Source organism: Cryptotermes secundus, unplaced genomic scaffold (genome assembly GCF_002891405.2).
Source record: "Cryptotermes secundus unplaced genomic scaffold, Csec_1.0 scaffold818, whole genome shotgun sequence".
NCBI lineage: Eukaryota > Metazoa > Arthropoda > Insecta > Blattodea > Kalotermitidae > Cryptotermes > Cryptotermes secundus.
In genome coordinates this window covers 278,425-302,269 of record NW_019744129.1, presented here as the reverse complement: position 1 = coordinate 302,269, position 23,845 = coordinate 278,425, and the positions used below count along the sequence as shown (strand labels likewise).

Sequence of the window (23,845 nt, the reverse complement as noted above, 5' to 3'; positions counted from 1 at the left end):
TTACTTAAACACATTTCCATAAAGCAAGTATAGTCCATCATAAATACTTGTACTAAATGAACTTTATGTAATCGCTTCAAAATATATTTTCATTACTCACTCAATAGACACGACAAATTTTTGTGCCGAGCAGTGAGTCATTTGTTTAAATTCAGAGAGTTTACTAAACGGAAGCCATGAAGATTTCTTTGTAGTGCGTTAATTTTCTATTACATGTACATTCACATGTTGCTAGATTATATTTTGTTATAATGCAGTTATTCTATACAAATTTAACAAATTTATATAAACATTGTTGAATAACTGTATGTCTGCAATAGGTATGTGCTTTGATGACTGCATATAGGAACTGCTGCTTCGTTGGACTCTTCTTGCGCCTGCCTTTATTTGCTGCCCAGTGCTTTTATATCGCATCTGTCGATATGGTTAACTATACGATGTTAGGCTAATTTAGGCCGACTTTCCGATTTTGGAGAAAATTTCACCTCTCCTTGAGAGGGGTTCAGTTATTTTGTTTGAGGCGTAACATCCAGCCGGGTTTCTGGCCGAGGAAGGTTCTGACCTGTGTTCTCATAAATCTACCCGGGGATGAAGCAGTCAGGTTAGAGGGGTCAGAGTGTAATGTAAGGAGATGTCCCTTACTGTCATCGTTTTCGCATCATGGTGTCTACGTGATCAGCTTCTAGCTGTGGATTTAGGTTTAATTCAGTTCAGCAGGCCAAATCCGTTCTCACAGCCAGCACTTGATGTCTGAAACGTCGCACAAATATCCAGAACAATGGCCGTTTCTTCAAACTGGACGCCCCTGAGAGTACTCGTACAGTTCTCTAAATCGATATCTAATCTGAATGCTTTCTGATGTTTACAGCAATCATAAAATTGATATCGCAGAATTGTCTCGTATGACCACACTTTCTTCTCAGTTCGGTATAAAATGGCACATTTTGCTATCAGTCGCGTCACGTGTTCCTTCCCAAATTCAAAATCAGTCGTCGTGCCCATTGTTAACCTGCTCAAATGCACACGGCTCCGTTAATTCATGGTCTGGAAATCTGTTAAGTGATCAGGTAATTAGTGAATAAGCCGGATGGTAGCAAGCAATGGCAGTATCACTTTCTCCAGCGAGCTTCAAGTGAAGCCTTCTATGGCAGTATTTTCTTAATGGTGCCACTTCGTCGTTACCTACTAAACAGGAAATTCACATCTACTTACACGCAGCGTCACGCCGTCTTTATACGTGTACATATATGACACTGCTGATATGACAGTACCGAGACTCAGTCCGTTAATTGTTACTTAAATCTTAATACAGAGTAACCAAATTGTACATTTCACGTGGTTTCCGTCGCCGAACGCCTAGCTTGCACTGCACTCCCGCCCAAAAAAGCAAAATCGGTTTCAATTAATCGGCTGACTTTTCAACAATGGATACAAATTACATTTCGCGGTGTTACTATACTACTAGTACTATAACAAAACAACAGAAGATTTATTTACTTCAGCCCCTTCCTGAAAATAGCAATCGTAATTGTTAAAGCACTATTCATAATCTGTTGCAATGGACAGAACTATTCGTAACTGGTACTGTGAGAACTTCAGATCATATAAATTCTTCTTATTTTAGGATCATTATGAACCTACAAGTATATGTCTTTTGGACTTGCAAGCACCATGATATGCATCACCAGTGCTCTTCATCAGCTGCTGCACTGACCAGGCGTGGACATATGAACACCACAGCCTTCTGTTAGTTTGGCAAACTTCATCTGGCAGCTTGGCTCACATCCATAGAAGCTATTAACATATGAGGTGTTCAAGGTAAAGTTAGACACTAATTTGGGCAAGACTTCCATGGTTGTTATTAAATGAAAAGGTCTAAAGCAACTGAAAATAAAGGCTGCATGCAATACACTAAAATAAAGAAAGAGAGAGAGAGAAGGCTAGTAAAGTGTGGAAAGAACTATCCAAACTTGACCATTCTGCTTTAAGGATTTAAGGTGCATGACTGACAGTGATGAAGGCCACCTGAAAATGTTTCGCATATTTGAACACTATGTTTACCCAGTGCATCTCGTTGCAGTAACAAATAAGTATTCAAAATCTGTGTTTAGTATTGCAATAAGAACACTACCTTTCTTTACTGGGAACTCTCTGGCACATATGAAGGCAGCACACCAGTCTTATCACTGCTAACATGTAGGATTGTCAACTTTTACCCAAGCTAAAACCAGATATATTCTCCCCCATCCTTAGGTATTTATGTAATACACTTTCCGGTTTTGGTAGCTTTCCTGGCTTTGAAACCAGCACATTTTTCCCCTTGATTTTGAAAGCAATTGGATAAGATTCAGCGGTAATTTTCAAGCCTTTACAATTACTGTAGTGATTTGAAATAAAAACTATTATTACAGCATTCACCTCTATTTAGGCCGAAAACCGATCCTGCCATGACACTGTGTGTGAGCTCCAGTGAAACCTCAATAAGGATAAAAGAAGTTTTAATTCACAGGACACAACCATGTGATTTACATTCATAATCATACTCAACAAGGCTAAAAGAAAAAATGTACAGGAAACTCAGAATTGTACCACCTCTAGATTTCACACAGCAACCAAATGGCCTGCTCAAAAGCATTACAAAGCATTTTGTCACTAGAAGTCATCTCAATGCCACACTTCTTACTTTTCTACAATCAACAATAACAAAAATGCAGCAACACTAGTGCCACTCACTTTAGATCTAAAATGATGTGATGATGATAAACTATGAAGAAACATGCAGCTTTTTAAGGTAATTTTTTTGTAGAACGTAAAGTAACACAGTGGCAGTGCAAACATTTTCTTTAACTTATGACAAGAACAAATGAATCATTAGGGCCACGCATGTATAATTTGGTATTGAGTTAGCTAGATAATACACAATTACAGATATCCATGAAGTACTGTTTACAGAATTTTCAGGTTACATAAAAAAAAATCTAACATATCATATACAGATCTATATTTAACATGTTTTATACTATACACGTATTGTTGTGTTTACCTGGTAACCTATTTCTGTCTCCTATATAACGCGACAAATAATTTCCTGTAGGTTTCGGATTCAGCGATTATTTATTGAACCTATGATTATCCATTAATTCACTGTTATAATCACTTCTTAAACCACTAATCTCAATGAAGACTTCTATTCCCTTCCTTTGGTGTGAGCTGGCTTCTGCTCTTCTCAGCACTACACTATTGTAAGAACTGACTGGTCTCCAAGTCCAAGTCACACTGCGACTGACGGTCAGTCAGTCTTGGTGTCGAGCCCCATTTATTTCTGCTTGGCATTTACGGTCTTGTTTCTGTGGTGCGCCCTCTCTGTCTTTTGTATATGCTGCTGGCCCTTGCCAGTGCAGTCTTTCTCGGGTCTGAGTCCTTGGGACTCGCTGCCATATTTTACTGTCTCGGATTTGAGTGGTCTCTTATAGAAGCTGGCCTTTTATACCCTCGGCTGTTGCTACACAATGAGCCTTCTGTTGCTGCATTACCATGGAAGTATCTACTCCAAACACGTTACAATATATATAAAACAAATTAATAGTAACTGTAACAGAGTTATATAAGAAATCTGAGGAAAATGGAATGTGTTCATGAGTTCTACAGTCCTCTGAAAATCTTGGCCTCCTTTATAACAGATGCCCATTCTTCCTTCTCTGTTAGATAAAGTATGTTGATTTAACCCTTCCCAAATCCTGAATCAGAAGGGCTTCTGACATAATTTTTCAGTACAGGCCCACAGTTACACATGTAAGAAGCTATCTGTCACCAACTTTATGAATTTACCATCATATTATGACTGTCAGTTAAGTGCTCTTTACACTGCTGACATCTCTTCTATTAGTTCACAAAAAATAATATGAGAAAAATTTTACATTTCCCACACCAACAGGTATTCTTAAAATGTTCTCACAAACAAATTCTAGGTGGGAGGAGGGAAGTAGGAAGTAATAAGGATGGGGATTCACCCACCTGAGAATTACTATAGTAATTGAAAATACTGATTCGTTGGGTCAGCAATATAAATAATAGGGTTAGTTTCTAGTTTAAAATCTTTTCAACCCTTTGCCTTGAGAAAATAACAATGTACGGGTGAGATTTGCATACAGGTTACATTAAAAATAACTTATTCACCATAAAAGATACATAACACAATCTGCCACGCTTTAAATTTAATTATGAATCGTCCTGAAATATTCACAAATAAATTTCACAATGAATAACAGAAATACAAATCAAACTAGAGAATGATTTACAAATTATGAGTTCAATCAAATTTTTGTCAATGAAGCCATTGAGAAGCAAACATCCTTCACATACAATATACCAGGGCACTGTCATTATCTCATATGTTAACAGTATCTCCACAAGAAATTATGCAGTGGAAACCATTTCAATGTCTGGGTCATTTTCAAAACTAAACATCTGCTCCATGGGGAATTGATGAAAACTGAATACGTTAGAGATGCCTGGCAGCTGAAGGTGTGTGTGTACAATGTTCCACATGCTTGTGGCAGATGTTTAGACGTAAGTATTAAGGAGCACAAACATAACCTGACACAAGCTCTGCTTGAAAAAACTGAAATTAGCACAACATGCATAGGGAGGGCACAATATATGTTGGAAAGAAGTGAATGTCTTGATTGAACAAAACACCACATACAGGAAATACAAGGAATCTGCCCACATGTCTCTTAACAGACCATCCAGCCTGAACATATGTCCCATCTGGACTCCCATTATCACAGCAAAATTAAAAGAACTACAACTCTATCCAGTGTAGATTAAGTGGGAAAATTTGTATTTAAGTTGGTACCATATAGAGAATTTATCTCTCCAGTGATGACTTCTATACTGACAATACAGTAGTGCTAAGTCTCCAAGTACATGTGGAGTTTTTTAAGGTTTTCATGTTTTGTCTTAACTCTCGTAAATGGTTTGTGCTGTGCTTGGTTTGTATACCCTATCTTGTGTTGGTTCAGGTGTCCAGAGATAGGGACTAGGTCTAACAATTGGGCCCATCTGAACAGGTTTCACCTGAAGATGGAGAGAGAATTCGGTCTCCAAAATGGTGTGTTTTAAAATGAAAACAGGAAGATGGATAATGTCCAGAAATGTAATACTTATATACATAGGTCGGATAAAGAGTAGTGGCAACACTTCTATAGTTCTGAAATAACTTAATACCTGAGGTAAACACACTTGCATTCCTTCAATATAATCGCCCCCCATGTGTACCACCTTCTGCTAAATTTGTGGAAGGCATCGTACACCATCAGTGCATCCACTTCTGTTGATGTCCAGCAGTGGTTCTTTCATTTTGGCAAAGAGATCATAACCGCACGGACTCATATCGGGTAAGTATGGCGGATTTTGCAGTATCTCCCATCGTCAGCGGGAAAGGAGATCCTTGACAGCATCAGTAGTATGAGCCCTTGCATTGTCATGAAGGATGACGGGGTTTGATACCAACAAGTGTCGTCGCTTTCTCCTGAGTATTTGACGAAGATGATTACGCAGGAAATTGCAGTAGTAGGCAGCATTTACTGTCTGTCATTGAGGTAGTGGTGCAGTATCAGTCCATCAATGTCATATGCCACAATGAACATTGCCTTCACATTACTCTGTGTTTTTGGACGAGAAGAGCCAGGATGCTTCCATTCATTTGATCATCGCTTCAAGTGCGGTTCATATGAGCGAGCCCAAGTTTCATCCAGAGTGACGATCCTTCCAAGGAAGTTGTCACCTTCCCTGTGGTACCGGTCCAACAAGTCCTGTGCAATTGCATAAAGTTGCCATTGTTGCACCTTGGACATTGTATGGGGTACTCAACGAGCTGCTGCAATTTTGTGGTATCCAAGAGTATCGTGCAGAATGTGGAGCACAGTTTTGTGACATATGCCTACCTCAGCAGCTAACTCCCGCACAGCCCATCAACGATTGACATCCAGCAAAGAAGCAAGAAGCTGAATTGTGTGGTTGTCAACATGGGGTCGTCCTGAATGTCATCCCTCCCTTCACAGAACAATTTCACCCATTGTGCCACTGTGCAATATGGCAAAGCAGCATCACCACATGCTTCTCGCAGTCCATGATAACAGTTTTGTGCAACTTCAATTTTTATCCAGGGGCACTGTTCTTGATTCGTAAACATGTTGTTAGGGTGCTTGAAGTGGGTGCCCGCACTTCAAGACGATGCACAATGCAACTCAATGAAAGAGCCACTCACTGCACTATTTCAACTGAACTTCTGCTATCAGCTACAGACGGTGCTAGTGCCACCTGATGCACATCTTTCATGTTAAAGCAATGTTGCCACTACTTTTTATCCAATCCTTGTATTTCTCCTTTATTGAATATCTTCTGAAATAAAGTGCCAGAACCATGCTGTCAAGCCCACATGTCACGAACTACAGCTCTTCTGACTGTACACTTAAAGCACGATTGATAAAATAAATGGTAAAAAAGTGAGAAATGAATTCACATAGATTTTGCCAAGATCCTATTATCTCTATTTCACTTCAATAAAGAAGCAAAATAACATGCACCAGAACCACCATTTAATGTTCCTCATTTCAAAGTTTTCCCTTATTCAACATCCAGATTCAATGAACCCTGTCAATAAGTTCACTGCTAGACTATGTCCATTTAAGATTTTACTCAGTTTAGTGCTCAAATCAGCTGCTCCCAGAAGAAATCTTAAATTGGGGAGTTTCATTCTAAACCAAAAATGATGTATATTTTTGTATACATAGACTGAAAAAATAAAACATTAACTGAAAAATGATTATGAAGCATTTATCACACATAAATGAAACAAACACATGTATGTCATTTTTTCTTAATTATGAATTGCAGTTTTAAGTACAAACATGCAACTTCATTTGTTACTATCCCGAATATCCATTCACCAACAATGCTTAGCATAACACAAAATTCCTGGTGATTTAGCCAGTTGATGGGATATATTTGGATATAAAATAAAGGTTAAATTTTCTTGAAAATTAAACACAACAATGAAATTCTTGCAAATTTTTATCCAGACTCAAATATATAAAGTACCACTGGAAAAAGTCAGTATCCTTCAAAATGACACTGTACCAGCGGCCTTACTGAAGAAATCATTTTCTGACATACAGACGCTCTCCTTAAGTACAGTCCAGTTCAGTAGTAAGGACGCCTTGGATTATTCTGGAAAAAGAACAGAATAACATCTGTGGTAAAAGGATAGAAAGAAAGGATGTTATAATCTGAAACAGTTCATTCAGGCTAAAAATATTACATGCATAGTATAATAGTACCACAAGATACTGCAGGTATTCTAATCTAAGTGTGATGGGCTCATACTAATGATATAAGTATGCTATAATTTAACTCATCTTACAGTCCATGAAACAGTGTACCATGTCTTGAAATCAATCCAATTGGAAGAACAGCCAATTAAATCATTATATGAAAGTTATATTATATTAAAAAGGGGTTGGGGTGGGCACAAGTAATGAAACACACATAATGTTTGTAGTTACACTTACTGTATCTATATTGTTTTGTAATATTGAGTTTACTCACACAATTTATGCACTGTATATTTAACCCAAACTTTTAGCCGCAGACTATTGGTTGGCAGGTGGCTGGTTAGACATGACAGAACAAAAAGAGTGAGAGGCTAAGAGGCACAATCTATGGAAGAATCAGTTATGTTTCCTGCTGCTGGTATATACCCTGCAGATGTTATCAGTAAGGGCTTGAGATTTACAGTCAAAATAAACATTGAAATTTCAGTAACATTTGAGACCTTAAACTTGATTGTGAGGTAAAATGTAAAGTTGTTCCTGTGCTTTATTAAATAAGCATCACATCATGAAGATGCATGGGGGAGTGGGGGTAAAGCTCCAACATTCTTGATATCAGCACTAGCTGGAGGTGAGTGGTTGGCTTCAAGCCTCAGCTGCTTTACCCCTAGGGAAAGAGCCCCCCAGTACCCATTGGATAGGAGGCTGGGTAGGCCCCAGAAATTGGTCTCAACCCTGTGGGGGAGTGGAACATCTCATGTTCCAGCTGCGAATCAAATACTGGCTGCCCAGCCCATAGAGAAGAAATTTCTAATTCCATATATGGATCAACATAGGTATGATATAGCTTCTGTTAACTCTTAATTAATATTGTATTGTAGCAGCCTGTTGCACTGTGTATTCCAATTTTAGCACTCTCGCTGTGCCATCGTCATACAGCTTCATCCACATATTAAAATTCACACTCTGAAGGCTCTTTGTCTCTTCTTACTATTTATTTAACACTACACGTGTTACAGGCAGAACATTCTACACTAGATACAAAGAACATATACAAGTAAATAGAAACAATAATAGTAATCTGGGATACTCAAGCCACATATTAAACACAGGACATACATATGGAACCATAAAAGATACACTGGACAAAATAAGATAAACAGGAAAACACTTAAAACACATTAGAAAAATACCATATATATAAAATCAGCAAAAATAACTCACATATGAATGACCCAACATTGATACACATAGCCCAATATTCAGAACACTGCAGGAAATGAACAGTTAGCAGCACATACACTCTGTCTCTCTATATAAAAACAGAACCACCACATGAAATAACCAGAACAGCTACTCATAGAACAAAGGAAAAGAAATCACCACGCTGAAAAACATAAGTAACATTACAATTTTAGGGACAAAAAGACAGTATATAACATAGTGTGACGTGTCAGTTGTATTCTGGCATTTGCAGTGTAGCATTTGTGATACTGCCGATGGCAGTAATTGTGGATCTGTAATTTGTGTGATTGTAAGAGCGAATGTGAAATAAAATTCGCTATATCAAATACGGTGTGAAGTTATCTGTCGCGTTATACACCCAACATGTGACAATATTTATCTTTTAAATACAACACTAATGTAGTTAGTTAGTTAGTTATTGGAGAGGGTGGGTTTCCCCATGCACTTAGACCTATACTGGTCCATTGTGCTTCCCTCTATGATATTCTACCAGTCTCTATATAATACAGGTACTGGTGCTTACCATTAGTCCCGCCCAGCCAGCGAGACCGGCTCTACTAGCTGAGAGGTATCTATAATGCTTCCCCCATCTACCAGAGGTATTGGAGACTGCTGTTAGAAACGTCTGCAATTTGGCTCAGTGACCTCCTTTGGAGATATGAGGTTCTTTTACGTGCCGTAAAGCTATGACACGGACTCACGGCTTAAAGTCCCTCCTGGAGAACTAGTTCCCTGAATTTTTCCGCCCTTAAAAATTCGACGACCTCCACTGGGTATTTGAACCCGCGTACTACGAGTCATGAGGTGGGAACGTTACTTCTAGACTACGGAGGCCGCTAACACTAATATAACTCATTATTACATATTACAGACACATGAAATGTGTGCTCAACAGAAATAACCATGGCACAGTTATCTAAAAAATAACAAAGTATTTTATAAGCATTTTATATTACTCCATAAAATGCAAAACACAACAGCGTAACAACAGAGCAGCAGTTCTCATCTGCAATCTTACATATATGATGGCCAGTCAGGCCAAAACATGTAGTGTTAAATAAATAACAAGGACAAAGAGCCTTCAAAGTGCGAATTTTAATGTATGGATGAAGTTGCACAGGGACAGTGGATTGAGAGTGCTAAAACTCTTAATCAACCACCATCCATTTCTTAATAAAATACAGTACCCTGCCATACACATAAAAACTGAAACATATGGGGGTTGAATACATTCAATGGATTATTCTTCACAAATGTCTTGATAAGTGAACTACAAATTTGGACAACACATGGATATCCCAGTATTTGTCATTAATGGTTAAGTTGCTGCTGTCTTACAGCAATTGCAAAATGCAACTGCTCAGATGTTTCACCCTCTCATATCTGTGGTGAGCATTAATATTGCTATCTCTGCCATTCATGCCCAGACAGACCCTGCCAGCCAAGCTCAGGGTACAGGCAGAATGTATGGCAACCAACTGAGCATGCTAGCAGGATGAAGGTCACTCCACATGGTTATTATGGTATTATCTTCATCACTCTTTAACTTTTCCTGCCTGGGAATTCACAGCAGACACTCATCTAGTGAAATTGCAGCGCCTGCAAAACAAGGTTCTCCACACCATTGGCAATTTTTCAAGGTGCACACCAGTCCGCGATTTGCACATGGCAATCAGAATCCCGTACGTATATGACTATATAACAAAATTATGCAGGAAACAAGCAGAAGTCATACAAAATAATGAAAATGAGAATGTTCGCAACATCGGACAAGGCAAAACCTGGCACAGAAAGCATAAGAGGCTTAAACTTGACAGCGGTCAGGCATATGACTGCCATGGTAGCAAATACTACTAGAAATAGGGCATAATTTGCTGTACTGAGCCTGTACTGACAGAGGCCTTGTATATATTGTACATAGAAATAGGAATTAAGATTAAATTTGTAAAAATATGTAAATACTGACAATGGACTTACTAATAAGGACCATGACTGACGAATGACAGACCTGACCTCTTGTTAGAGAGGGCGCCCCAAATGGACGGGACAGTAACTTTCATATAGGGGGGGGGATCTGGTCATGAGCCCCAGCCGGGGCTCCACACCAAGACAGACAGACTGACTGACTGTCAGTTGCAATGTGACTTGGACTTTCTTTTCTGAACATCTAAGACAGCCTACAAGCACAGAAATGGCTTACTTTCATCAATATGCTTTTCCACTTCCTTCTGTGATGATGGACTCATCCCTACTCAATAAATGCATGCGACATTTCTAGGAAAGTGAAAAAAGATAGGGGAGGAGAAGCTGTCATAAAAATAATCTGTTACTGTCAGAAACATCATGTGATGGGTGCCTTACTGTAGTCAATACAATAAGAAGGTTGTATCATTTGTATCATCTTATGTTAGATCAGCAATAATACACAATGATTTGAAAGCGTGTTAATCATCAGAAAATATGTTACAGAGCCTGATTTGAAAACGCGTTAATCATCAGAAAATATGTTACAGAGCCAGATTAAAAATTATTGTTATCAATTATAGATAAAAAAGAATGGAAATCACACTCTGTTCTGAAAGAACTCAACCTCAGTCAAGTACTGTGAAAGGTAGTATTCTCATATTTTGTTCACCACAAATTTGGTAACAGAATTTTTATTTAAAAACTGCATAAATTATGTGAGTAAATATGATAAAAGTAAAAAAAATAAAGTAAAGGTATTCCTGTAGGAGGCTGTGGAGGTCCATAGGGTTGTGAGATGTTGAGGCTCCTATGTTTCCTAGACAATCAGCTCATAGATGGCAGTAAGTTTGTCAGCCTTATGCGCTGGCCACACTTTACCCCCAGGAATATTCCTGGTACTCATTTCTGTTAAGGGCTGAGTCGAACCCCGGGCCATAGTGAGGCTGATAATACAATACAATATTTATGTGCTGATGGTGTCAAATAAATCCAGGGAAAATGTTTTAAAATACTCATATAGTTTGTAACCACACTGTATGAGTGTGCATGCGCACATCTGTGTATATATTTTTTATATGTTCTCACAACAAACTTATTAAAATGTTAAGTAAAGTAATAATAATATACATACAAGCGGGTTTGGGCGGAATCTGTATGCAAGCATCATGCGTTTCCTGTAGGCATCATATTCATCATCTCCATGGCTCACATCGTCAGGACGCTCTACCCCAAGGCCCTGGTTTTCTGGTCTTGATGATGCTCTGTAGAATGTTACAATAAATCAAACTATCACAATGTATTATCTAGACATGTGATTATCTGTTCTTGGGGACTGAGAACATTTAGAATGGACAAAGTTTACGATCACCCCTAGCAAACAGTTGAACAGTCATCATGAAGTGAGATAATACATTATGGGCTCATCTGCCCCAAGCCTTATATTACCTGAATCCCGATACTGAGCAAGCACTCACTAGTTACGTTTCTTCATGTGTCAAGATGTCATGAGTGCTATACTCATTTCAGCAAATATTGATGTGCACTACACATGTGAAATGTGGTTCTAAAAGAAAATTAAGAAGATTCTCCTATAAGAACTAATCACACAACTGTATATAAATTAAGACAGACTTTATTTTATTAAAAAAGTGTTGTCAACACACAGATTTACTGCCTTCATAAAATTTGAGGCTAATACATGAGGTTCCACTACATGATTCTAATAATGGTATATGATGCAACGTGAGTAAAGATAGAATAAATAAAGCAATTTCATTGAAGGACACAATTCTGCAAGGCATGTGCAAAATGCCTGTCCATTTTTCAAGTGGCTGACAAATGAACATTAATATGAATTCGTCTCATAAGCCTCTGCTACTGTTCAAAAAGCAATTGAATCCACAAAAGCTCTGAGGGAAGTATCTGGCGACAGAATTGTTAGCAGTAACTCCCCTGACTTCAACCAATGTGATTCTTATTTACAGGGAACTATAAAGCATAAAGTTTACAGATCAAACGCTAACACAACTGAAGAACTAAACAAAAATATCTCTTGGGATGTTCGTTGTATTTCCAAAGGAGAACTTCAATGTGTGAATGCAAACTTTTATGGAGATGCGAGGAACGTGTAAAAAAGGGACAGCATTTCCAGAATCTGCTGTAATCTGAGTAAGTTTTATTTGTAATGTGATCATGCTGCAAGTTGCTTGATTCTACTAGCAGTCAATCTCTTCATGCTGAACCTGACAGGAGGAGTCTCCGAGTTTTCTGAAGATCAACAATGAGGTGCTAAAATTTCAGTGTACTTCAACCATTTCACTGTCATGTAAAGAACAGTTCCATAATATGATAGAAGGCTGAAGCTAAGCTTCTGTCTTGTACCATAACCTTACACCCCAACTCCAATGTCCTTATTGGTCTTGGAGCCATCTGTGTGCCAGATTAGTCCTCCCTTCCTATTGGGCTGAACCCTGTCTTTACAGTCATGTGTCAGGGAATGTGACTGTGAATGGTTTGCCACAGACATGTCTCACTATCATTCTGTCAGTCCCTATCTGTAGGATGGAGACTTCTTTCATGCTGAGTCATGTACGCATGTCCAGAACCTTCAGATTTGGGTTTCAATTGTTGACTGTGGTAGAGTCTATAAATTCCTGTTCTTGCCTCAGTGGACAGTTGCAAGTACAGTGGGGGGAGTCCAAGGAGAACCTCAGTTGCAGCTGTTTGAACTGCCCTGATTGCTCCAGGAATATCAAAGCAAGCCATCCTTTGCAACTTGCTTAGTTCAGCTCTGCTTGTTTCTAATTTGACCCTAGGGCACCACACAGGGGCAGTATATGTAACTGTGAGTGTTAAAACCATGGTGTAAATCCAGTATACTACCTTTGGTTTCAGTCCCCAAGTTTTCCCAAACATATCTCTGCACATACAAAATGCCCTGTATGCTTTGTTGGCTACTCTATCCAGTTCCTATTTCCATGTCGAAGTTTGACTTGATCATTCTAATTACACTCTTCTCCAAGTATAATGAGAATGATCAAATCAAAGATGATGAGATGGGCAGGGCATGTAGCACGAATGGGGGGGCAGGACCACATATAGGATATTGGTGGGAAAGCCAGAAGGAAGGAGACCTCTGGGAAGACCAAGACACAGGTGAGTGGACAATATTAATGGATCTTGGAGAGATACAATGGGATGGTATGGACTGGTTTGATCTGGCTCAGGATAGGAACCAGTGGAGGGCTCTTGTGGACACAGTAATGAACCTTTGGCCTCCATAAAATACTGGAAAGTTCTTCAGTAGTTGCACAATTGGCGACTTCTGAAGAATAGCTCAGCTCCATGAGTGAGTGAAGGTAAGTCAAAGGTAGTTGATCACACTGAACAGCACACTGGAGGTGCATAGGCAGAAGTGTTGCAGTCCTGCACGATCGGAATTTGGAGAAATATTTGGCCTGATGTAGTTATCAACTTCCATGCCTTTCATCCTGAAGAGGGGGCCAACTCAAGGAATGCCACTGTTGATCTGGCCATGACTGCTGGATTTGAAATTGTAGATCACGCCAATGTGGAGGAAATGCTTCAGTCTCATATGGAGGAGCCCAGCAACGCAGATCTTTTGGAGTTGAGAAGTAAATAAAAGACGGAGATGATGAATCCTCTAATGTGAAGCCTGTTAACATCTTTCAACAAAGCAAATTTCAAGCATATCAACACTGCCACTGGCATAAGAGATGGTAATGATGCCAACATGGACAGGTCTGCAAAGTTACTAGTGACTGGGAGTGCTATGGCTTGCTACAAAGAACTCTATAGTGAGAGGCAAAAAGCTGCAAGTCATCTCTCATCAATCCACTGGCTCTGCAAGTGACCTGGTCCAGCATGAATGTGTTCCACATTCGCCAGCATCTTTTGAGTCATCTGACTGAATTATGTATATTTGTTGTTGATTAATGTTATGTGATTGGATTCATGAAGTGAAAATAACTGTATACGGCCAGAGTAGCCGAGCACTCCAAAGCATGTACTGTCTTTGCTTGCCTGGAAGCCGGGATCATGGGTTCGAATCTCACACAAGACATGGATGTTTAATGTGTCTGTGTGCATTTATTCTGTGTTTGTGTTAACCTGTGTTGAGGCAGAGGCTTTGCAACAAGCTGATCACCCATCCAAAGAGCCCTATGGTCTATAAAAATGATCACGAAACTGAGAAATTAGCTCTATGCATCAAAAGTGGGAGTGAGAGGAAAAAAAATGTTGTGTATATATATAAACCCCGAATTTCATTTTTGTATTTTGGAATGCATCTCTATTACAACCATCTTAAAAATAATTCACTTTGCATGTTTTTGCATTACACGGCAATTTCTTGGAACCCATTAAATTGCATATGATGAGGGATATCTGTACAGTAATTTCAATGACAGACATGAGCTTCTCACAGTGGTGAGTACGAAGCGTAAAGTCTTTTGATTCTGAGCTTCAATGTCAAAGAGCAAGAGTGAGCAAAGCAGCTTACTACCTGCTGCTGCTGGTTTCTTGCTTGGTTTACCCTTTGCCCATGGAGATGGAGGTGACACGTTCCTCGGAAATGTCAGGCTTTCTCCAAACTAGACAGGGCTACAATACAGAATACTCCACTCTTTAAGAAAATCAATGCTTTTATCAGAAGAAATAATACTTACCTACTTCCTGATCAACACTGCTGTTTACTCATCAGTCTGACTCCACTGGAGTATAATCATCTGCATTACGTGTAAAATGCAAAGCTAAAAACACATTTTAGAAATAAAACATGACCTACCCCCCCATTCTCATGAACACAGAAAATATGAGCAACACCTAGGCATTATGGTGTCATGGTGATTGGAAATTATTTTTCTGTACCTACCTTTTGGGGGTTCCAGCAGAACCTATGTTAATGGATGTCAGATCACAGTTATAAGCCTACAATGCCAGCAAGAACTTACTTGTTAACAGGGTCAACAATGCCATGTCCCTCTGAGCCAAGACCTTGACCCTCTGTCCAGCCTAACTTCTGAAGCATTTGAAAGCCAATGTTATCTTCTTTTAACTTGAATTCTTTGTAGTCTGAGAGGTCAGGCTCACGTCCTTCCTTCAGAGCATTGTACTGAGAAGAATAGAAAAATTACTGAAGCGAATGGAAATATGTGGATTCAGAATTTACATCACAATTATTCATGGAATATACATCTGAACCTTGAATTGTGACAACCTGTTGCATGACACCACATAATTCATTTTATAAGTGTCAACACAATAACTTGTCATAACAGATCTTAAGACGAATTATTATTTGCATATTTAGAGTGTTAGATTCTCCTCTAATACAACATGGTAAAACTGAAATTATGAATTTAATTGAGATGCAATTAAATTGCCAACCTCCACATTCGAAAACAAGAAAAAATGTCCTTATCAACATGTGCCTGCAAACTTTTTATTTCTGAGTTAAATGTGAAATAGGACAAATGAAACAATAAACCAAACTGACTTACCTTCCTACTTTATACATGGCAACATCTAAATATAATACAAGTCTCCATGCACCTTATGATGCATAAAATATATGGATAAAAATATAACATTAAGATTAGTATTTACTATTAAAAAGCCCTTCAGTGAATAAAAAGAATTCAGCAGAAGGTAATTTTTTAAGTATTTTTAACTGTATTCTTACCGTTTAACGATTTTTTATGTAAGAAGGTAAGTGATTAAATGCCTTACAATTATCATGTAGTATTTGTTAAAAAAGATGCATGCATACACAACCTACCCATTCTCACATGCATGTGTACCCATATCTAACTGGTCACCTCATGGGAAAAGTCGAGTAACATGCTAAATCCATTATGTCACATATTTCATTCAACCCTCATCACTAGTAGTAAAATTCTGTTAGTGATACCATACATCTAACAGCCATATCCTAACTGCAGATATGTAAAGTGTTCTGGTAGAGAACTGGTAACTACAGAATTTTATAGGTTTCATATAATTATTATAATATGGTTGAGTACATGTACATCTATTATGTGAACGTTATACCATTAACACAAAAGGGTCTGAGAAAGCTGGCTCAAGTGGTAACACTTCTGTATTTGGGAGAAGCCCCATTTGAATCTCAGACAAAGCGCAGGCTATTCTGCATAAAGTTTTCTCAGAGTCTTCCTCAGTCCTCACAGGAAAAGTCCAGGAGAGTACTGTAATTTGTAACAACTTTCCTCTTCTACATCTTTTCCATGTTATTCACTATATCTAGCCATTTGCATTACATAGTCTGAGTTAGTTATGTTGTTAATTGAAAAATAAATATAAAACAGAACATTTAACATTCACTTTCTATTATAAACCGAAAATGCTGACATTTACCTTTTCAAGAAACCTCTCCAACTCATCTGGTGGCAGGAAGTCACCTATGTGATGTTTGCCTTTGGCTTTCTCGGTCAGTTCTTCAGCCCAGCGTTGGGTGGCCTCCATTTCTTGTAATCGCAAACGATGTTCCCATGTACCTCCATCAGTCTCTTCATCACTATCATATTCATATTTGAACTTGCCTGCCCGCTGTAGGCGCTCCAGTTCCTGGCGCTTGCGAAGCATATCTTGATACAACAGATTTATCTGTACACAACACATACATACAATGAAACCACACACAAGTCTTTGCATAATCACAGCATTTGTAAACATAAGATACAAAATAAATATGACATAAGGAAATGAAGAAAAATTACAACATATTCAGTTTAAAAGCAAATGAGCAGGAAAAGGAAGATGGAATGAGTAAACTGCAAGTTTTTTTTTTAAATATAATACAGTCTGGAGTTTTAAAACTTTGGAACTCTAAAGTTTTAAAAGATTTAAAGAGGCAATATATTCTCACAATATTTAACCTGGATAAGAAAAGTGAATGATACAGAAAATAACCATAATTTGTAGAATTAACTTCCATCTTCACTTTGATTTCCTTTGGGTTCTACAAAAACTCTCTCAGACTCAACTACATTTTTAATAACAGTGTAACTGTGATGGAATGAGTATGGTCTCCATCATCGTAGTGAGCAAAATTATCAGCACCATCAGCTCTTTAACATTCAAGGAAAACTGCATAAAATAAGAGCCTTGTCCCAGCACCTTCGCCATAATGAGCCTCAATTCCTCCGATATTTTTTTTCAGTGACTGTATTTCCAATTTTGCTTCCAAAGCTATTTACAGTTGGCAGCTCATAAAGGTACAGATAAAACCCATCACTTCTGCTTCTTCCTTGTCTACTTGGAACTATGGCTTCAGAGAGTGCCATCAGTACAAGCTCTAATTCATTTCATTATACATATCAATCTCAAAATTACATTATACTGTACAAGGTAGGGCTTCACACTGTAGATTAGGTATCTACATGGTATTGCATTATAACAAATAAATTTCTTTTCCAATACAACAAAATTATCTAATTCAAGTAATCATGAATGTAGCTGTGCTGAGGATGTAAGGAAGCCACCAGATAGTGCTGCCAGGTTGATGGTGGTTAAAAATCAGATGATAAAGGTTTGCTATACTCTCCTGCATGTAACTTGGCAGGTCACCTTGGATGTGCAGTGACATTCATGGAACTTGCTCTTTTGCAATGCAAAATTCTATTTACAAAATTAAAGTGTTACTCTGAATTAGTCTGTAGAGTGTTGGTTGCAAATATTTTTTATTGTAATTTTGAGAACTGAAAGCCAGCAAGTATAGCACAGGCCTTATGCAAACAAGCTGGAGATGTAGTTTTTAAGATGTTAGCCACTTTCAAGTATGAAGCAGACTGCAGAGGCCCACTTCATGGTGTCTCCATGTGCTAAGAAACAATAGCAAATGCTTGTGACATAACACTGTCATGGAAGAACAATCCTTGCTTATTACAGAGGATGTATGAATTTTGAATCACTGGGTAGAAATTGGTAAAAACTGAAAATGTGATAAGTATGATTAATTTTGAGACAATGTACTGCAATTTGAAGTTTCTGCTTTATATAAGAGAACTTTCTCAGTTAAAGAACTAGTCATTGAAATAAATGAAGCTTTTAGAATTTTATATTAGTGGGACATCAATGTTAAGAACTGGAAATCTATAGGCTCTGAGTATGAAGATGCAATGAAGACAGAAAGCTGCTGATGGAACACTGTGATACTGCAGCCACAAGGTAAATGTTTTTAAAAAGAATGCATAAAATTAGTATAAAATATGGTTTTGAGTAGCATTGGGGGTTGAAACCAAGGGCAATTCTGCTGGTGAAGGTCAGAAGAAAATTACTGCTGCTCTGCATGAAATTAAACAAACAAGGGCTGCAAATGTATACTACTTAGAAGAAACCTGAGTGAATGAAAACCACTCTCGCAAAAATTGCTGGAAAATGAGTGACAGCTCAGGTAGACAACAAGTCCCTACTGATAAAGATGGTGGGCTCAAAACATATCATGTTGGATCACCTGGAGGAGGTATCATTCTGGAATACATATTAAGTTTTCTGTCAAAATCAAGTAGTAATACTTATTACCACAAAGACATGAATGGAAATTTACTTAAAAAGTGAAGAAAGTAGTCTTCTGGGATGTGGCGCCATGTAGATGTGGTGTTAACCGACATTTCGAAGGAATGTATCAACTCCATCTTCAGGGTAGAAGGAAAAAAATAAGAAAATCCGCAAGCAAAGAAACAGTGAGAGCAGGTGCAAGCAGACTGCTTGTGATACGTTCCTCCGAAACATCAGTTAATACCACATCTACATGGCGCCACATCCCATAAGACTGCTTTCTTCATAGTCACCACCGTGGAAACATCAACTCTTACATACTTAAAAAGTGGTTTCAAGAACAGCTGTTACTATCCTTTACTTCAATGCTGTCATTAATACTGTCACGTGTAGGATGGAACGCACGACAAAAATTACAGGTTCTAGTTCAGATGATTGGATTTATTAGCACTTCAGTTACACACATTTTCTTGATCGTCATCTCCTAGAAACGGATCTCAACACAGAAACTGTCACTACAAATATTACACATAAAATCTTCCAATCGCAATTTACATTTGTCACAGTCTGACATCCTGTATTCTTCTGTACTCTGTTTGCATGCTTCTCTCGTGACACTTAACTAACTCTAACTCTTAGGAATTCCAGTTTCTCCTATAAACCCTCAATTGGATGAGTGGAAAATGCAGCTTGCCCTCCACTGTGTAATCGCTGTGTTTACAGATTTCTGTGGCTCAACTCCTGCATGGCTCAAATATGCCACAATATAGATTATTGCAGCTATCACATTCTGCTGTGCTGGTGAAAACAACTACAAGAAACAAAGAAGTTGTGTTATAGCTTGGCTTTTCAGCAAACACATTCCAAAAACAGCTTTACAGACATGTCCAGAATTACTGCAATTGGTGAGAATATATTATGTTTACCCACTTACAAATACTAATACAATCCCAATGAACTTGTGTGGACATTAGTGAAACTATATCCCGGAGAAAGAAATAACACTTCTAAAACTGCAGAAGTTGAGACACGTGTTATCTCATGAGCCCACAGACAGCACCAACACCCCAGTTTTAAATCTGTGTCCAAAATGCAGAAAACCTACAGCAATGTGAAAAAAAAAAAAGTGCAAGACCAGGTTATGGAACAAATGACTGTCAGCCTGACAGAATCACATTCAGATGGTTTGGTGATGACCTCTATTAGAGTACATGTTAATAAAAGTCATTAATAACATTGTATGAACAAAAATGATGCCAAATTAAATGTTTATACGTTTGATAACATGCAATCTGAGTAATCTCAGTATAAAATGCAGAGCAATACCAGAACTTAGTAGCTCTGTTATGCTTGGCATGGTCAGCCCCATCCCATATGCAGGCTGCTATAGATTGTATCAATACTGCCATACTAACTGCATACTTTTCTTACCTACTTTTTTATTACATTACTGTATATTCATTAGATGGTATATGAAATCAACTGAAAAATTATACAGAATAGTTAGTATGCATTTTTGTGAGGTTTTCTTGAGAGGACATACTTTTTTAAAAGAGGATGATACTCTCATGGGCTGCACAAAACCAAATGGTGGATACCCATGTGCTATGAGTTGGACAGACCTGGCATACGGCATTGAATATTTCGCATACAAAACAAAACAAACAACAAAACATTACTTTGTAATGATCCTCTGCCTTCTTCCAGTCTTCCTCAGACAGGTTAACTGTGCCAAAAGCCTGCGCAGCATACTGGATAAGTGCAGGATCTGTACGAGTAACTTTACTGAGCAACTGTGCAGTGCCTGCAGGTGCTGCTCCTAGAGACAAAACAAAGTGCAACAAAACTCGTGTACTTCAATAATTTTTCGAATTCTTTATTTATTTACATGCTGATTCAACAGAATAATGGCCAATTACAGTCAACACAAGTATAAAAACAATTCCATGGAGCTGAGCCCTTCTTGAGAAAGATCCAGTTATGCAGCTACTCAAGAATTTACCAACATTTTCTGGAACACAAAGTATGATTACCGTGTTCACAAAAGCCCTCCACTGGTACCTATCCTGAAGCAGATCAATCCAGTCCATTCCACCCCATCCTATCTCTCTTATGATCCACTTCAGTAAGTTATGAGGGCCTCTTTATCACCATGGCATGGCACATCCTAAGGTTATGGATGGAGACAGCCTCCAAATATGGAGCGTAGCTGTGAGCATATTGATTAAGCAGTCACCAGCAGCCAACAAGGGGTGGTCCTCCAACTTGGGTGTTGGGCATGGGGCTAAAAATCCTCACCATAAAATAACAAGTTTCTTACAAGGGACAGTAAGTGAGAGAAGTAACTGAATATAGAGAAGTTTCTTATCCCTTTTGAGCACAAATACAAAACTACTTCTAGCACAGAACAGCATTTAGTGACATTACAGGCGTTAATCAGAAAATAGACATGTAAATAGCAAACAACATTTGGTGTGTAATGTCTGAAAATAATACAAGTCTGAGTATAACAAACACTCTATTGTAGCATAGACTTGCAAACTTTCTTGTATGGGCTGAAACTTAGCCCCCACTGGTCCCTATATTAGTCAGTAACAGTTATAGACTTCCATGCAACAGAAGTATATTCAAGATCAGACCTGTTCATTTTCCCTAGTGAAAGAAGTAACCATACTTTTGTTAAGGTTAAGATTCATTAATCATAGTGACAGTGGTACTTGTAGTGATGAACAAGAATAAGAAAATAATGTAGGATTGAGAGGGACATGGCAGAATATAGGCTTATCTTCTGTTTCATGAGAAACGTTTTGTGATGTCTGTCCCCCAGTTCAATATTGCTCAACTACAAAGGATGTGAGGTTCCTACAGCTGTGTGACTATCAAGAGTTGTATACAACACCATGTAGCCTTTTGAAAATCAGAGATGTTTTGGAGAAACATGTTGATTCCATCTTCATGGTCAAAGAATAAGGAAAAACAAGAAACCAGCGTGAAAGCAGGTGGCAAGTCTGAAATGTCAGTTGATTTTCAACATACTACATGGCATCATAATCCAGAAGACAGAACTCTTGACTGCTGAACTAGACGTCGTGAGTGCATTTCTAACCTTTTTGCTATCACTCACGTGCCACTGATAACAAGATACGGAGCCTGGCTAGAAGCAGTCAACATCTACAGCAAAAATTTTTAAGCTGTGAATTCAATTGTGGCCAAGTTCCCATCTGAGCCTGCTGTTCTGGTGCATGAATCCCAGAGTGCATTCAGTGACCCAAAAGTGGCCTGTTCAACTGCCTACATCTGAAGCAATTTTGACTGACTTCCAGAGACTATAAAATGCTGAGGAACCCACGGACTTCCTCTGCAAGAATCTATGGACATAACGAAAAATGTAAGAGAAAGGCTTACTGTTGTGAAAGGGGAGGCTGGTGAAAGCGTGTCCAACAAGGAGGAGGTGGTCTTAAAAAGAAACTCTCGATTTTCGACATTTATCAGTGTCCAGTACTTAAGGGAAAGATATACGAGTAGATCACCCTGAAGACAGTGTTCCTGAGAAAATTCCTTTGTTAAAATAAGCACCTGTGATGCAGAAAGATCCTTTTCAGCCTACAAACACATTCTATTAGATAAAAGACAATCAATGACCCCAGAAAGTATGAAAAAGTTTCTGTGTATTGTGCATAAAAAAATCAACGAATGTGCCAAAGGACTGTAAATACAGGTTGCCTGCACACCTAAATATTACTTTAATGTAATGCTCCATATTTTACTATAATTTTGGAGATTTTTGTTATATAATTATGTACATATTTTGCATGATGACACTACATAAAAATCCTAGCTCTAAACATTACCACAGACCACTCCCAACTGTAATATTTAAACGCCCATGCTGAGGGTTCATGAAGAATAGGTCTATATAGAGTTCAGACTGTGTAAAAATTATATCTAATTCAGTATAAAGACTTCTTGCCAAGATGCATATTACCTAAAAGTGAATATGCACATGTGAATTTAATGTTTATTTTAAGGGAAGAGTTCCTCCTAGTCAGCCAAATTGCAGTGATTACAGGATCCATGCGAACTAAATGGGGATACCTGAACAATATAAGACACGAAACCAGCAGGCATTTCAGGAATAAAAGAAAGACAAAACTGATGAGCTTGCAATGAACAGTAAGAACAAGAACATTATAGACCTGTATAGAGGAATAAATGACGTTAAGAGGGGTTACCTACCTAGAAATAACTTGTTGCAGGATGAGAATGATGAGCTGCTTGCAGATTCCCACAATATTTTGAACAGGTGGAAGAATTATTTCTCTCAGTTATTGAATGTACATAGGGTCAGTAACGTTAGACAGATATAAATCCATACAGCTGAGCTGTTAGTACCTGATCCTAGCCCTTTTGAGGTTGAAAGTGCTATTGCAAAATTAAAATGGTATAAATCGCCAGGTAGTGATCAAATTCCGGCAGAAATTATTCAAGCAGGAGGCAAAATATTACAGTCTAAGATCTACAATCTAATTACTTCTATTTGGTATAAGGAAAAACTGTCTGATCTGTGGAAGAAGTCTATTATTTTACTAGTTCTTAAGAAAAGGAATGAAATTGACTGTAGTAATTATTAGGGGATATCATTGCTATCAACTGTACACAGAATTTTATCCAATATTCTTTTCTCAAGGTTAAGTCCACATATAGATGACATTATTGGTGATCATCAGTGTGGGTTTCGACGCAACAGATCAACTACTGATCAG

General features: G+C 38.2%; 1 protein-coding gene and 1 long non-coding RNA gene across 4 annotated transcripts in view; one reads left to right on the top strand and one right to left on the bottom strand.

The window, feature by feature from the left end:
* The first annotated feature begins 773 nt into the window (after positions 1 to 773).
* Positions 774 to 13,587, top strand: LOC117283101. The gene is made up of 3 exons (XR_004514118.1): positions 774 to 1,067; positions 1,625 to 1,818; positions 12,530 to 13,587. It is a non-coding gene; the product is annotated as an uncharacterized LOC117283101 (long non-coding RNA).
* LOC111874536 (max-binding protein MNT) overlaps positions 6,563 to 23,845 on the bottom strand; it is a 32,509-nt gene continuing 15,226 nt past the window's right edge. For 2 of the 3 annotated variants that reach the window (XM_023870112.2, XM_023870113.2), the window contains exons 8-12: positions 20,762 to 20,901; positions 16,941 to 17,189; positions 15,518 to 15,678; positions 11,677 to 11,806; positions 6,563 to 7,233 (exon numbers count right to left, since the gene is read on the bottom strand). In XM_023870112.2, coding sequence (XP_023725880.1) covers positions 7,207 to 7,233; positions 11,677 to 11,806; positions 15,518 to 15,678; positions 16,941 to 17,189; positions 20,762 to 20,901 — 707 coding nt within the window. In that variant the 3' untranslated portion in view covers positions 6,563 to 7,206. Of the gene's footprint in view, positions 7,234 to 11,676; positions 11,807 to 15,517; positions 15,679 to 16,940; positions 17,190 to 19,314; positions 19,894 to 20,761; positions 20,902 to 23,845 lie in introns of those variants that run through there. The other variant, XM_023870114.2, reaches the window with a different exon arrangement.